The following is a 12,500-nucleotide window of genomic DNA, read 5'->3' as shown; positions in this document are numbered from 1 at the left end:
ATGCTTAACAGTTGGCAAGGTGTTCTTCTCTACAAATGCTTCACCCTTTTTTCTCCAAACATACCTTCTTTGGTTGTGGCCAAAAAGTTCCATTTTGGTTTCGTCAGTCCCAAGCACATTGTTCCAATAGGCTTCAGGTTTCTCATGATTTTCTTTTGCATACTTCAGACACTTAATTTTGTGTTGAGGTCGTATGAAAGGTTTCTTTCTGGCAACTTCAGGTCTTTGTTGTTTAAGGTACGCTGTATTGTTGTCCTGTGAACAACTAGACCGGTGTCTGCTACTATTTTTGCAGCTCTTTTGCAGTGATGTGTGGGATCTTCTGAGCATTTCTCACCAGATCACATTTTCTGATGGTGTATCTGACGGTGGAAATGGGTAGTTTGAAACGTTGCAAGAGTTTTTTGTAGCCTTCTCCTTGATGGTGGAAGTGAACTATCTTGATTCTGACATCCTTGGACAACTGTTTAGAGGAACCCATGGTTTTTAACACCAGACACAACAGCCACCGCAGTCGGATACTTTAGAAGGCTTGGAGTTACTTCAGAATATATAGTTCAACCCTGGAATTATATTCACCTGACTCATTGAAGCCCTCACTTTGGTCTGGGCCTTAGTAATCATCTTCTCAAAAGGTAACAAAGAATAATCCAAAAGAGTTCCCAAACTTTTGCACAGGGCCCTTTTCCTTTTTTATCATTTAAAAACTTTTTACAAATTAAAATAAAAAGAAACCTTGCTTTAAAATTTGCAGAAGGTGTCATGTTTAACTTTGTAGCATTTAGTGTTCAGGTTTGCTTTCAATCACTTGGAGATTAATTGTAACAGACATTTAAACCAGGGGTGCCTAAATTGTTGCAACCCACTGTATGTATATATCTATAATATATATATTTCATAGCACACATCATCATCATCATCATTTGTGTCTGTCTATGATGGTGAGGGTGTGTCATACTGTAGGTCAGCACTGTGAACACAAGATAGCAGGGGTTAAAGTCTCATCACATTTTGTATATAAAGATTTTGCTCTTTGTTACATTAGTTTGCTTTGGTTGTGTTTGTAATGTATGTTTTATTGAAGCCATTCAAGGCCCTTTTCTAATGGTGATCAATCCAAGAAAGGTATTCAGATGATGATGGCTTTTGAGAGCACCCAACTTATGTGTGCCTTTGTTGAATACTTTTTACATTCCTCTGTTATCCAACTCTCATTCTGCATGTATATACATTGCTTCCTATTGAATTATCAAAAACATCTAGGGATCCTTACTCCTTAATCATTCTTACAGTGATTGTCCAGTGTGGTCAGATAACATACACAATGTGTAGATATTTTATCCCAACTTGTGATGTATTGCCTTTTTACCTCATGTGATGTGTGTTGTTACTCACATTTTTGTAGTCCCAATTGGTGGTGTTTTCTGGATACATTGGGTGCATTCCAAATGGGAAAAGACTGTATCTATCTACAGAGTTAGGGAGTCTAGTTAAGTGAATCTACGAATCTGACTTGATTGTGAGGGAACTTGACTTTTTACTTATCAATTGTATATCTTAATTTATCTTGTAGCTCATATTTATAAGATGATGTGAAAGTTTGGAATACAAATATTTGTTTTTGGGCATGCAGATGCTTACATGAATTATAGCATTTTATTTTTTTGCCCCAAATGTGGCTCTTTCAATGTGAATGTATTCATGTTACAAGAGTCACATTTGAGGATAAATCAGTCGCTTGATTCCCCCTCCATAGACTGCTGATTGTAAGCAGATCTTCAAAAACAGGCTAAAAACCAGTAGACACAGTAGCTATTTTTGCTGAGAATAGTTTGGTTACATTAATGGTGCCAACCTGCATGTCCCAAAGCTGAACGTTTTCCCATTGCTTCATCAGGAGCTTTTGACTTTGCCACCTTCTTGGTCCATAAGCAACACTGTGCCTCCTCCCCGTTGCTCCTACTCCTTCAGAGTATTGCTGTCTGCAATATGATAATGCTCCACCTAGCCCTCGAATGGGCCCAAAGGAGCTTCCATCCTATCGTTGGCACTAATTTGGTACCTTCAGATCTGCAATCAATGAGGGGTATGGGCAAGCTAGGGTACAGGTTAGTGGTTGTCTTACCACTGGGCAATTTGCCTCGTTGTCATTCCAATATCCTGCCTTGGCTTGTAGTGATAACACTGTTGTAGCCTGATTGTATTTGCTGTGATGCTTTTCGTTAATTTCTTTGTGACACTTTATTATAATGTTTCCTAATAAACTACTCAAATTAATATATTGCCTACTGCCTTTTTGTGAATCACTGGTGAATTGTCAACAATAATCTTACATTTGAAACAAACATTAGTGAATGTGTCATTTAGGTATGCACAAGATAAATAAATAAAAAAGATGCGTTTTTATTCTTATAATGACCATCGCTGAAGTGTAAAGCCAGCAGATTAGTATTTGAACAGCACATATTACAAATCTCATATTGGCCTATGAATCGCGGTTTTTATCATTTTGGATCATGTTATGAACTTGAAAATAGTTCACTTCTTGCCAGTCTGTCACCAGCGATTTCTATTGGTCAATTCCTGACAGTTCCCATTGGCTGTTCAGACATGTGGATTTGGCGCCACATTTCTAACAAGGAACTTGTCACTACTACACTCACAGCAAAGAAGCGCCGGACTTCATAGCTTGAACAGAAAGTGGCCGTCATTTCACGTTGTCTTTTGCTGTGTAACTGATTTTATACAACCTCACGAAGATATTTGGAAATGTTCGTGACGGACATTAGAAAGGAATTTTATGACGTCGTTGTAAACCAGGTGGGAGCTGTTTCTGTGGCTAGCTGATGGCTACTTAGCTATAGCTAACTATCTGCATTTGTTTACTTTGTGAAGCATTGCGTGACTCAATCTGCTCCTCTCCCATCATTTTCAGAGAGTTGCCCTCCTGGTTTCATCGGACATCGATGCTCTGTGCGCCTGTAAAATACTGCAGGTAACAGTCTTGCCAATTGTATCACTTTAAATGAATGTGCAATAACACTATGTGCAACATGACAACCCTCGGGTACACAAGGTTCAGAGATAGGAAATGTTAGAATAGGTATAGCATAGCATAGAGTACAGCACAGTGTTTTATTTGTATAGTATAGTGGATAGTGTGTACATAGCCTTTATTTATGTAAACCAGCTCTTTTCCCTTCTTGTTTTTAGTTTTTTTCCTAGCACCAGGGGAGCCCCCCCTCCCAAATGTCGTTGTATGGTACCTGTACTATATCAATGACAATAAAGACCATTCATTCATTCATATTACTTGTGCTGCTGTCATTCAACTCGACGTACATGGTGTTGTCATTGACATGTCTAACAGAGTCTCTCACCACATTCAGGCGCTGTTTCACTGCGACCAGGTCCAGTACACCTTGGTGCCAGTGACAGGATGGCAAGACCTCGGCACTGCCTTCCTCGAGCACAAGGAGCAGGTAATATCCTCCTATCGACCATCATTGTGCTTTCCAGATAAAATATTTAAGAACTGTCATAATCATACTCTGTGTGTTTTGCCCTGTCCGCAGTTCCAATATTTTGTCCTGCTCAACTGCGGGGCCAATGTGGATCTCCTGGAGACCCTGCAACCAGAGGAAGACTCCATCTTCTTCATCTGCGACACACACCGACCAGTGGATGTAGTCAATGTCTATAATGACACCCAGGTGAGTGGTCAGATCAACAATATAACTGAGGGTAGTTGAGGACTAGTTGCACTGGGGGTTCAAGAGAACGTCCAGTGGGTGGAGAAACCCACTGTTTCACTGAAGAAAGGTCTGTGCCCTATATGTGTAGAGTTGGTCTAGACTACAGAGTGTGTCTAACTCATTGATCCTATATGCAAAAGCCTCCAAATCAGCCTCTTATTCTGTGCTCCCACAATTCATCTCCCAGGTGAAGCTGCTGATTAAGCAGGATGATGACCTGGGAGTGCCCTCCTACGACGACATCTTTCGTGATGACGATGAGGGGGAGGGGGATGACGACTCTGGGAACGAGAGCGACGGAGGCTCAGAGCCCTCTGGGAAACGGAGGCGATTCGACGAGGTATGTGACGGGATAAGGTTTGATATGATGACTTTTCACTGGGAATGTGAATCGGCATGTTATTGCTGAAATGTTTGTTGCCAACATGATGGTTAGCTTACCGTATATATAATGCTTATAGTTTGTGCTGTGACCTATCCAATCACATGACAGTGATCTAGCATTATGTATGTTCATATCTGTTGTAGGGAGCTGTGGAGAGGAGGATCGAAAGATCGAGGGCCAAGCGAGAATGGGAAGCACGCAGGTGTGGTTTTCTCTAACAAGGGTGGGATGAATAAAATCTCTTATAATTAGCAGTTTCTGACATTTTTCTTTGGTTTTATAGACGAGAGATCCTATTTGACTATGAGCAGTATGAATACCATGGGACTTCAGTAAGTATGGATTGTGTACTGATTGTGTTGAAACTAGGGGGGGAAACCAGTGGTCAGTTCACATTCAATCAAGTGCAAATATGGTCATCTTCTTTTGTCTTCGGTCAGGCTGCTATGGTGATCTTTGAGCTGGCTTGGGTACTAACTAAGGATACTAAAGATATGCTGTGGTAAGACATGGACAATTTACTGTTAGTAAAATCGTGTAAATGTTTACAGAGAAAAGGACAGAAAAATATGGCAAATTACACTTTAGTTACCACAATCCACCTGTTGAAATGTTTTGTTCGCTTTGTCAGGTGGGCCATCATTGGACTGACAGACCAGTGGGTTCACGATAAAATCACTCAGTAAGTCTCTGTCTCTCTTCGATTGAAAACCCAATAATCCATAATGGTTATCAAGGTTAGGATTAGTCATTGATCACATTCACATTTTGAGTCCTCCTGACACATACATTCATAGATGCATGCTCACACACACACACACACAATTAAATAGCACTAATATGTTTTCCTGTCCCGTCTGTCCCGCAGCATGAAGTATGTAACAGATATCGCCACCATGCAGCGTCACGTCTCCCGTCACAACCACAGGAACGAGGATGAGGACAACTCTCTCTCCATCGACTGCATGAGGATCTCCTTCGAGTACGAGTATCCTTTACTGAACAGAACAAACATATCATCCACATGGCATAAACACTCATGTTTATGCCATGTAAACGTTGTGTTTACTTGTAGCGGTGTATTTTAGCAGGGCTCAGAGCCCCGTCTGCCCACCGACTTCTCTCTGCGTTCACACCTTGACGACCTGACCCAGTCTGCGCCTGGCTCTCTATCAGCACTGGTCCCTGTATGAGAGCATCTGTAACTCCTGCTACACCTCCTGCAACTTCAAACTCTGGTCCATGCAAGGACAGAAGAAACTCCAGGAGTTCCTCGCTGACATGGGGTATAATGATTGGTTTAAAGACAGGTTTTTAATAGATGAGAGTAATTATTAGTTGATTGCCACTTGGGTCAGTAATAAAAAAAAGTCATTAGGGTGATAAAGGTAATACAATTCTCTCTCTCTCTTTTTTTTGTGCAGTCTGCCCCTGAAGCAGGTGCGTCAGAAGTTCCACTCCATGGACATGTCAATCAAAGAGAACCTGAGGGAGGTCATAGAGCAGTCCTCCAATAAATACGGGTATGAGTCTAGAGCATAGTGAACATTATTCTATCCCTGAAGGTCAGTCGTCTTAGTAAATAGACATGCATGCAACGGTTTATGGTATATACGCAGTGTGTCACATGGTTCTTCTCTCCTCTCCTCCTAGTATGAAGGATATCCGTATCCAAACATTCGGCGTTCACTTTGGCTTCAAGAACCGTTTCCTGGCCAGCGACGTGGTTCACGCCGCTGCCTCCCTGCTGGAGAACACAGAGAAGGCAGAGGAGACCGCCAGTGACAACTTCATAAAGGCCCTGGATGGCCTCTCCAGGTACACACACACACACACACCGTCTAGCGTTGTGTACTATGGTCCATATCACTGAGCACTAGTTCAGATATAACATTATTTGGAGCACAGAGAGTTATCTCTCTCTCTCTCTCTCTCTCTTTAGGAGTAACCTGGAGCGTCTGCACATAGGCATCGACCTGGCTAAGAAGAAACTGATGGCTATCCAACAGACTGTAGCCAGCTGCATATGTACCAACCTCATACTGTCACAGGGACCCTTCCTCTACTGCTACCTCATGGAGGTATGTGTGAGATTATTACTTGCAAAGCATACACTGTGTGTCAATTTCCTAATTCTTGTTTACTCTGTGTGTAGGGCACTCCTGATGTGAAGCTGTTCTCTAAACCCATGGCCCTAACCCTTCTCTGCAAATACCTGCTTAAAGCCTTCATCAGCTCGGTGAGTATACCTGACCACTGTATGATCACTACCCAGTACCCACAAGTTAAGCTCCTCTCTTTCCTTCTTAAGCCTTATTCGCACGGGACTAGTATTATGTGGTGACGTCCGAAATGTGTAATAATTCCGGAGGTCGTCTGTGTTCTTTATCCCGTGTGAATCGGCCATGTCCGTAAAAATGTCAGTAACTTGAAATGTATCATGTCAGGGTTTGTCCACTGTCCATTGTCGTACTTTTATTGTATGCATGTACTACTATTATCAAACATTATTAGGCTGAGTGAATGTTTTTAATCGTTCAGGCACTTGGTGTTTACACGCGTGGATCTGTGATATCCGGGGGAATGTCAGTAAAACACAGACTTCGGGGGGTAATTTCTAAATTACGGAGGTCACCACATAATACTAATCCGTTCCGAATAGGGCTATAGATGCAATTTGTGTTGATGTTGAAAACGGTGGCTTATTTCTCCTTATCTCTGTTCATAGACGAGGAATAAGCGCTGTAAGCTGCTGCCTCTGATCATTGCTGCTCCCATGGATGTGGAGAAAGGCACCGTCATCGTACTGGGCATCCCACCAGAGTCTGAAACCTCCGACAAGAAGAAGTAAGACCAACTTCATGCTCTCTTTTTGCATTTAACACGTGTTGTTTTTTGTTGCTTATTTTGTTTTAGTGGATGAGCAAAACACAGGCTAATTCTCTCCCTCCTCTGTCTCTTTGCTGTAGTTTCTTTGGCCGTGCCTTTGAGAAGGCAGCAGAGAGCACCAGCTCCAGAACTCTCCATGACCACTTTGACACTTCTAGTAAGTGGCAGACAAAATGACTTGATTATCCACATACGGTGGACGTGTACACATCTACACATCTACACCCTAAAGCACTGTCATCTTTTTAGCCGCCTTGCTGTTTAGTATCTTGTTGTTTACCCAAAGCCTAAGTTAATTTTAAAACCATCCAAAACTGTTGTTGGTGATCCCTGTGTTAAATGTACTTGGTCTCAGTAAACTCTGACTCAGGAGTTGTCATTCTGCATATTGACCACAAGATGGCAGACACTACTCACTTTCAATTCAATAAACTCCTCAGATGAACACTCACACACACACACACACACACTTTGTATAATGAATTCCACCTCCATATACACCTGCTATACATAAGAGCAGAAATTGAGCGATGCACACAGAGAGGCCTTCATTACCTGTGTGTTCTATCTCTGCAGTCATTGAGCTGAAGATGGAGGACAGGAGTAAGTTTCTGGATGCCCTCATCACCCTGCTGTCCTAAGAAGAGTGGACCAGCTTGGACACGACTGAGTGGATGAGGCGCTGGGGAGTTCATACAGTATGCCAAATGGGATTGCATTATTCTGTACTTCTGTCTTCATTCACGTATGAACCTGTTTATCAACAACAGCCTCCACCAATGTCAGTCTTTGCTCAGATCCATTTTGTGTGTATATTGTACAGTTGTTGTACAGTTTTAGTTTTTTTAGGTAGTATGTGAAAGTAATGTAATGTTTTTAACCCTTTGTAAATACTTTGCTGTCTTTTTCTATTGTCTTTGTTTTTCAATGTGCGTGCATCAAACACATTTAATAAATTATCTTTTATCAACATGTAATTAAGAAGCGTCATACATTATTTCTCCAGTAGGGCAAAAGATTATGAACACATTGAGTGCATCACTAGTCTGTGAGTAATTTAACGAAAAACAATCTATTCCTTGACTTCCACCATAATGGTTTCACTGCACTTCACTTGCCCAGCTTTCTGGTAGAAATCTCCCATAGATTTAGCAGATCAAGCCAACACAAGCAGCCATTCTATTCATTACAAAGCTATGTGCTTGTTACCAGTGGGTACAGTTTCCTGTACTACTTGGTTCCATTGGCAGAGGTAAGAGGATTTGCAGGTTTGTAGTGTTAGTTACAGAGCTGTGTGCTGAGTAGGGCCAGTCAGTTGCTTCCTCAATCCTCGTCATCAGTACACTTTTCTGCATAGTCTATTGGTAAAGCTGTAGTTATTCATGTTTGGCAGCAAATTTGGCCATATCTGAATTGGTTGAGAAGCTTTTTTTTGAGAAGAGGGGTTTTTCTATTGGCTCAAGGAAGTACTTCCTCTGCAGATCGTCTGGTTAAAGATCTCCCTCCTTATCTGGAGCAGAGGTGAGCTGCACACTGACCTTGGCCTTTGTCCAGTGCAGTGCTGGATGAGTGGGATGGGATACAAGCCCCTTGTCTGCGGAGTGATTTAGCCCCTTATCACTCTGTAATCAGGCTCAGGTCACGACCCTGAGAGCTGAAGATGCTGTGGATGTAGTGAGAGTGGGAGGGAAAGTGAGAGTAGTGAGTAGTGAGAGGGAAACGTGCCATTAAATGCATCGCATCGAGCCAGAGGGGAAAGGCATCTGCGTTATTGCTGAGGGGCGCGTGTGTGTGTGTGTGTGTACGCGCAAGTTTGTGTGTCCTGCATAGTTGTATTTCCCATTAGCACAAATGTGTATTTTTACATAGCTTCCTTTTGATGCACAGTGTGGGAGGACATGATCATGTTAAAGATGGTATTGCTTATCAAGAGGAATTATGGATTTGTTTGCTAGTTTACAAGATAACGGCCATGCCTAGAAATACTGTTGACAGATCTGGCCAGCGCAGACTGAAAGAGATAACTGTTCATGATGCATATATCTTTTGTTTAGTAGTTCATATCCTATACGCACACACACACACACACACACACACACACACACACACACAGAAACACACCCTACCAATTATAGGGTGGATCCCGTTTATTTTCTAGCGATGTTATTACATAACATGAGCTGAAAGAGACAAATTATTGTTTACGTTCACATGTGGTTTGGGTCTCTCTCTCACACTCCTCTCTCTCTCTCACTCACAAACCTTATGTTGTTACAGAAACTAATGATTGCGGTGATTCAGTGATTCAGTTATGCACTGAAACTCATGAATAAATGGTATAGGCAAGGCAAGGCAAGGCAAGGCAAGTTTATTTGTATAGCACATTTCATACAACAGGGGCAATTCAAAGTGCTTTACATGCATTATTTAAAAATACAGCAAGAGGAGCATAAGAAAATAACAATTACAATGAATAAAAGCAAATATAAGAAGTAAATAGATAAAACATTTAAAAAGACAATAGTTAATGGGAAAAAGACATTGATAGAAGTGTTTGTGTTTAATCATATCCCTCCACATCCTTCTACATCCCTCTACATCCCTCCACATCCCTCTACATCCCTCTACATCCCTCTACATCCCTCCACATCCCTCCACATCCCTCTACATCCCTCTACAACCCTCTACATCCCTCCACATCCCTCCACATTCCTCTACATCCCTCTACATCCCTCTACACCCCTCTACATCCCTCTACAATCCTCTACATATCTCTACATCCCTCCACATCACTCTACATCCCTCTACATCCCTCTACATCCCTCTACATCCCTCTACATCCCTCTACATCCCTTCACATCCCTCTACATCCCTCCACATCCCTCTACATCCCTCCACATCCCTCTACATCCCTCTACATCCCTCCACATCCCTCTACATCCCTCTACATCCCTCTACATCCCTCTACACCACTCCATATCCCTCCATATCCCTCCACATCCCTCCACAAGAGGAGCATAAGAAAATAAAAAATTACAATGAATAAAAGCAAATATAAGAAGTAAATAGATAAAACATTTAAAAAGACAATAGTTAATGGAAAAAAGACATTGATAGAAGTGTTTGTGTTTAATCATAACTGGTGCAAAACATGAAGGTTTTTAGCTTAGATTTAAATATTTTAAGGGTTTGGGCCTGTTTGATTTCTTCAGGGAGTTTGTTCCAGGAGCATGCAGCAGCGTGACTGAAAGCTGCTGCACCGTGTTTTGTTTTTACTCTTGGAATTATTAGCTGATTTGTCTCAGCTGACCTTAGGATAGCAGTATAGCAGTTAGCCATGCTATTCGTTTATGGATAACAACGGTAGTCCTCAGGGGATGCAATATGCTGTTTTTAATAGATAACCCCCTATCCGTCCAACTTCCCTCTACCATTACCTCATCCCCTCATTCCTCCACCCCTAACTCATTTTTCTCTTCTTTTACTCCACACCTCATCCCTACTGTACATCTTCTCTCACCTCTCTCCATCCTCTGCATATAGTACCTCCACCTCTCTCTACCTTTAATCTCTTCACCACTGTCTCATTCACTCTACCATCCTCCACCCTTTCATGTTTCAACCCACAGCACCCCATTATTCCATTATTCAATCTCCTCCATCCCCCCTTTCCACCTTTGTCCCCCACAAATCACCACTCCATCCCCCTTATCCACCTCCAGTCGTGTGTGGGGCCATTGGCCTTTCCGCTGCTTTGCCTCAGAGGAATGCAACACACACAAGGCTCTGCCAGGATGCCATAGCTATGTCACTGTAGCCACACACACACACACACACACACACACACAAACACCTGTTGCACTATGACTCTCCTCTTCCCATCCAAAACCATTAAATATTTCCTCCTTTTAGCTCTCTCTCTCTCTCTCTCTCTCTCTCTCTCTCTCACAATCCCAGATTCCAAATAGGATTAGGTATACTGGACTGCTGGGGACAAAAGATTACAGCTGACTCCCTCGGCATGCCGCCTTTCACAGTCACGCTGACCACACACACACACACACACACACACACACACACACACACACACACACACACACACACACACACATACACACGCACATTTCCCTCCCCCCATCCATGGATTTACTACGCCATCGTCAGTGGCTCCCCAAAACATCAGCTGAGGGGCCTACAGATGCCCCTCCCCCGATGCTCCCTAACCTTTTTGACCTTTAACCTCTGCAACCTCTCACAGTTTTAGGATCACTTTCTGAAACAGTCAATCAGACTTGCAACCACTGCCTTCTTTATACATCCTCCCCCTTGTCTCCCAGAAAACAATTATTGGTGTAGGAGTGTTTCTTGTGAGAATATAAATAAGAGGAGGGAGGAATAAGATTGACAACATTGTTTATATGTAGTACTTTTCAACCTACACCCTCTCATCCTCCCATCAACCTACATTTTCCCTCCCCCATCCATGGATTTACTGTGCTATCGTCAGTGGCTCCCCAAAGCATCAGCTGAGGGGCCTATGGGTGAACCTCTTCTGTTGACCCCTAATCCTTTTGACCTTTAACCTTAAAAGGAGTGTTATGAGAATATAAATAGTTTCAAGTTTATTGTTACATCCCATTATACCAGTATAAGACAGTCAAATTCTTCAGTTCCTCGACATGCATGAACAAGAGGAATAAAGTGGTGGTAGTTATAAAAGACTAATAAGGCAATAAGGCAAGATGAAATAAGAGGAGGAGGAATGAGATAAAATGAGATAATAGTTGATGTACTTTGTGTTACTTTTCTCTCACACACACACACACACACACACACACACACACACACACACACACACACACACACTAGGTCAGTGTCCAGACAAATGAGCAGCCGCACACATACCTGCAGCCAATGAAATCCTCTCCTAGTGAGGTGCTCATACTGCACTTCTAGGAAGCCTCACAGAGAGGAGTCTACGTTCTCTACACTGCCCCTATAGTGGATGCATTACAATTGTACTCTAGTACTGGAGATGTAAAAGAAGGGAACCTTCTAAACTGTATTCTCAGTACGTAGTCCTTAGTGTTACTAATGATCACAGTCACCCCTCTGTACAGTATGTCCTTCCTTAGCCTGATGTCTATGTAATACTACAATAATACAATGTGTTGTTGATACAGAATGCCTTTAGGAACTGGGTGACCTATATTATGGTCTAGGAATAACACTTCTGGAGCAGTGAGTCTGTGAGTCTCCCTAACTATTCAAGCATGCCTGTCCTCCCTTGGCTGGCTGACTGACATGTACCAAGACTCCCATTCTCAGAGTCACCCTGAAAACACATACTCCAGGATGGAGAGGGAAAGACTGAGGAGGAGGTCAAGCCCTGTTAGTGTTCAAGGGTTATCATTTGTTATCATTTATTTTTCAGTTATTACATTTTTTATGGGTCTTGTCATTGGTTAAAG

At 42.3% G+C, this 12,500-nt stretch overlaps 1 protein-coding gene across 1 annotated transcript; it reads left to right on the top strand.

The window, feature by feature from the left end:
• Window positions 1-2,769: 2,769 nt before the first annotated feature.
• LOC308157320 (cell division control protein 45 homolog) lies at window positions 2,770-7,670 on the top strand (the record flags this gene model as incomplete). The annotated part of the gene is made up of 18 exons (XM_080530861.1): window positions 2,770-2,820; window positions 2,936-2,995; window positions 3,390-3,482; window positions 3,576-3,713; window positions 3,943-4,095; window positions 4,284-4,342; window positions 4,424-4,472; window positions 4,581-4,642; window positions 4,772-4,822; window positions 5,009-5,128; window positions 5,295-5,426; window positions 5,565-5,663; window positions 5,794-5,958; window positions 6,083-6,221; window positions 6,296-6,379; window positions 6,869-6,987; window positions 7,110-7,186; window positions 7,606-7,670. 18 exons carry the CDS (start codon window positions 2,770-2,772, stop codon window positions 7,668-7,670), a joined length of 1,716 nt encoding a protein of 571 aa, XP_080386987.1.
• Between the last annotated feature and the right edge of the window lie 4,830 nt (window positions 7,671-12,500).

Source organism: Nansenia antarctica, assembly GCF_963989245.1.
Source record: "Nansenia antarctica genome assembly, chromosome: 5".
In the NCBI taxonomy this organism is placed as follows: domain Eukaryota; kingdom Metazoa; phylum Chordata; class Actinopteri; order Argentiniformes; family Microstomatidae; genus Nansenia; species Nansenia antarctica.
This window is presented reverse-complemented; position numbering and strand designations above follow the sequence as displayed.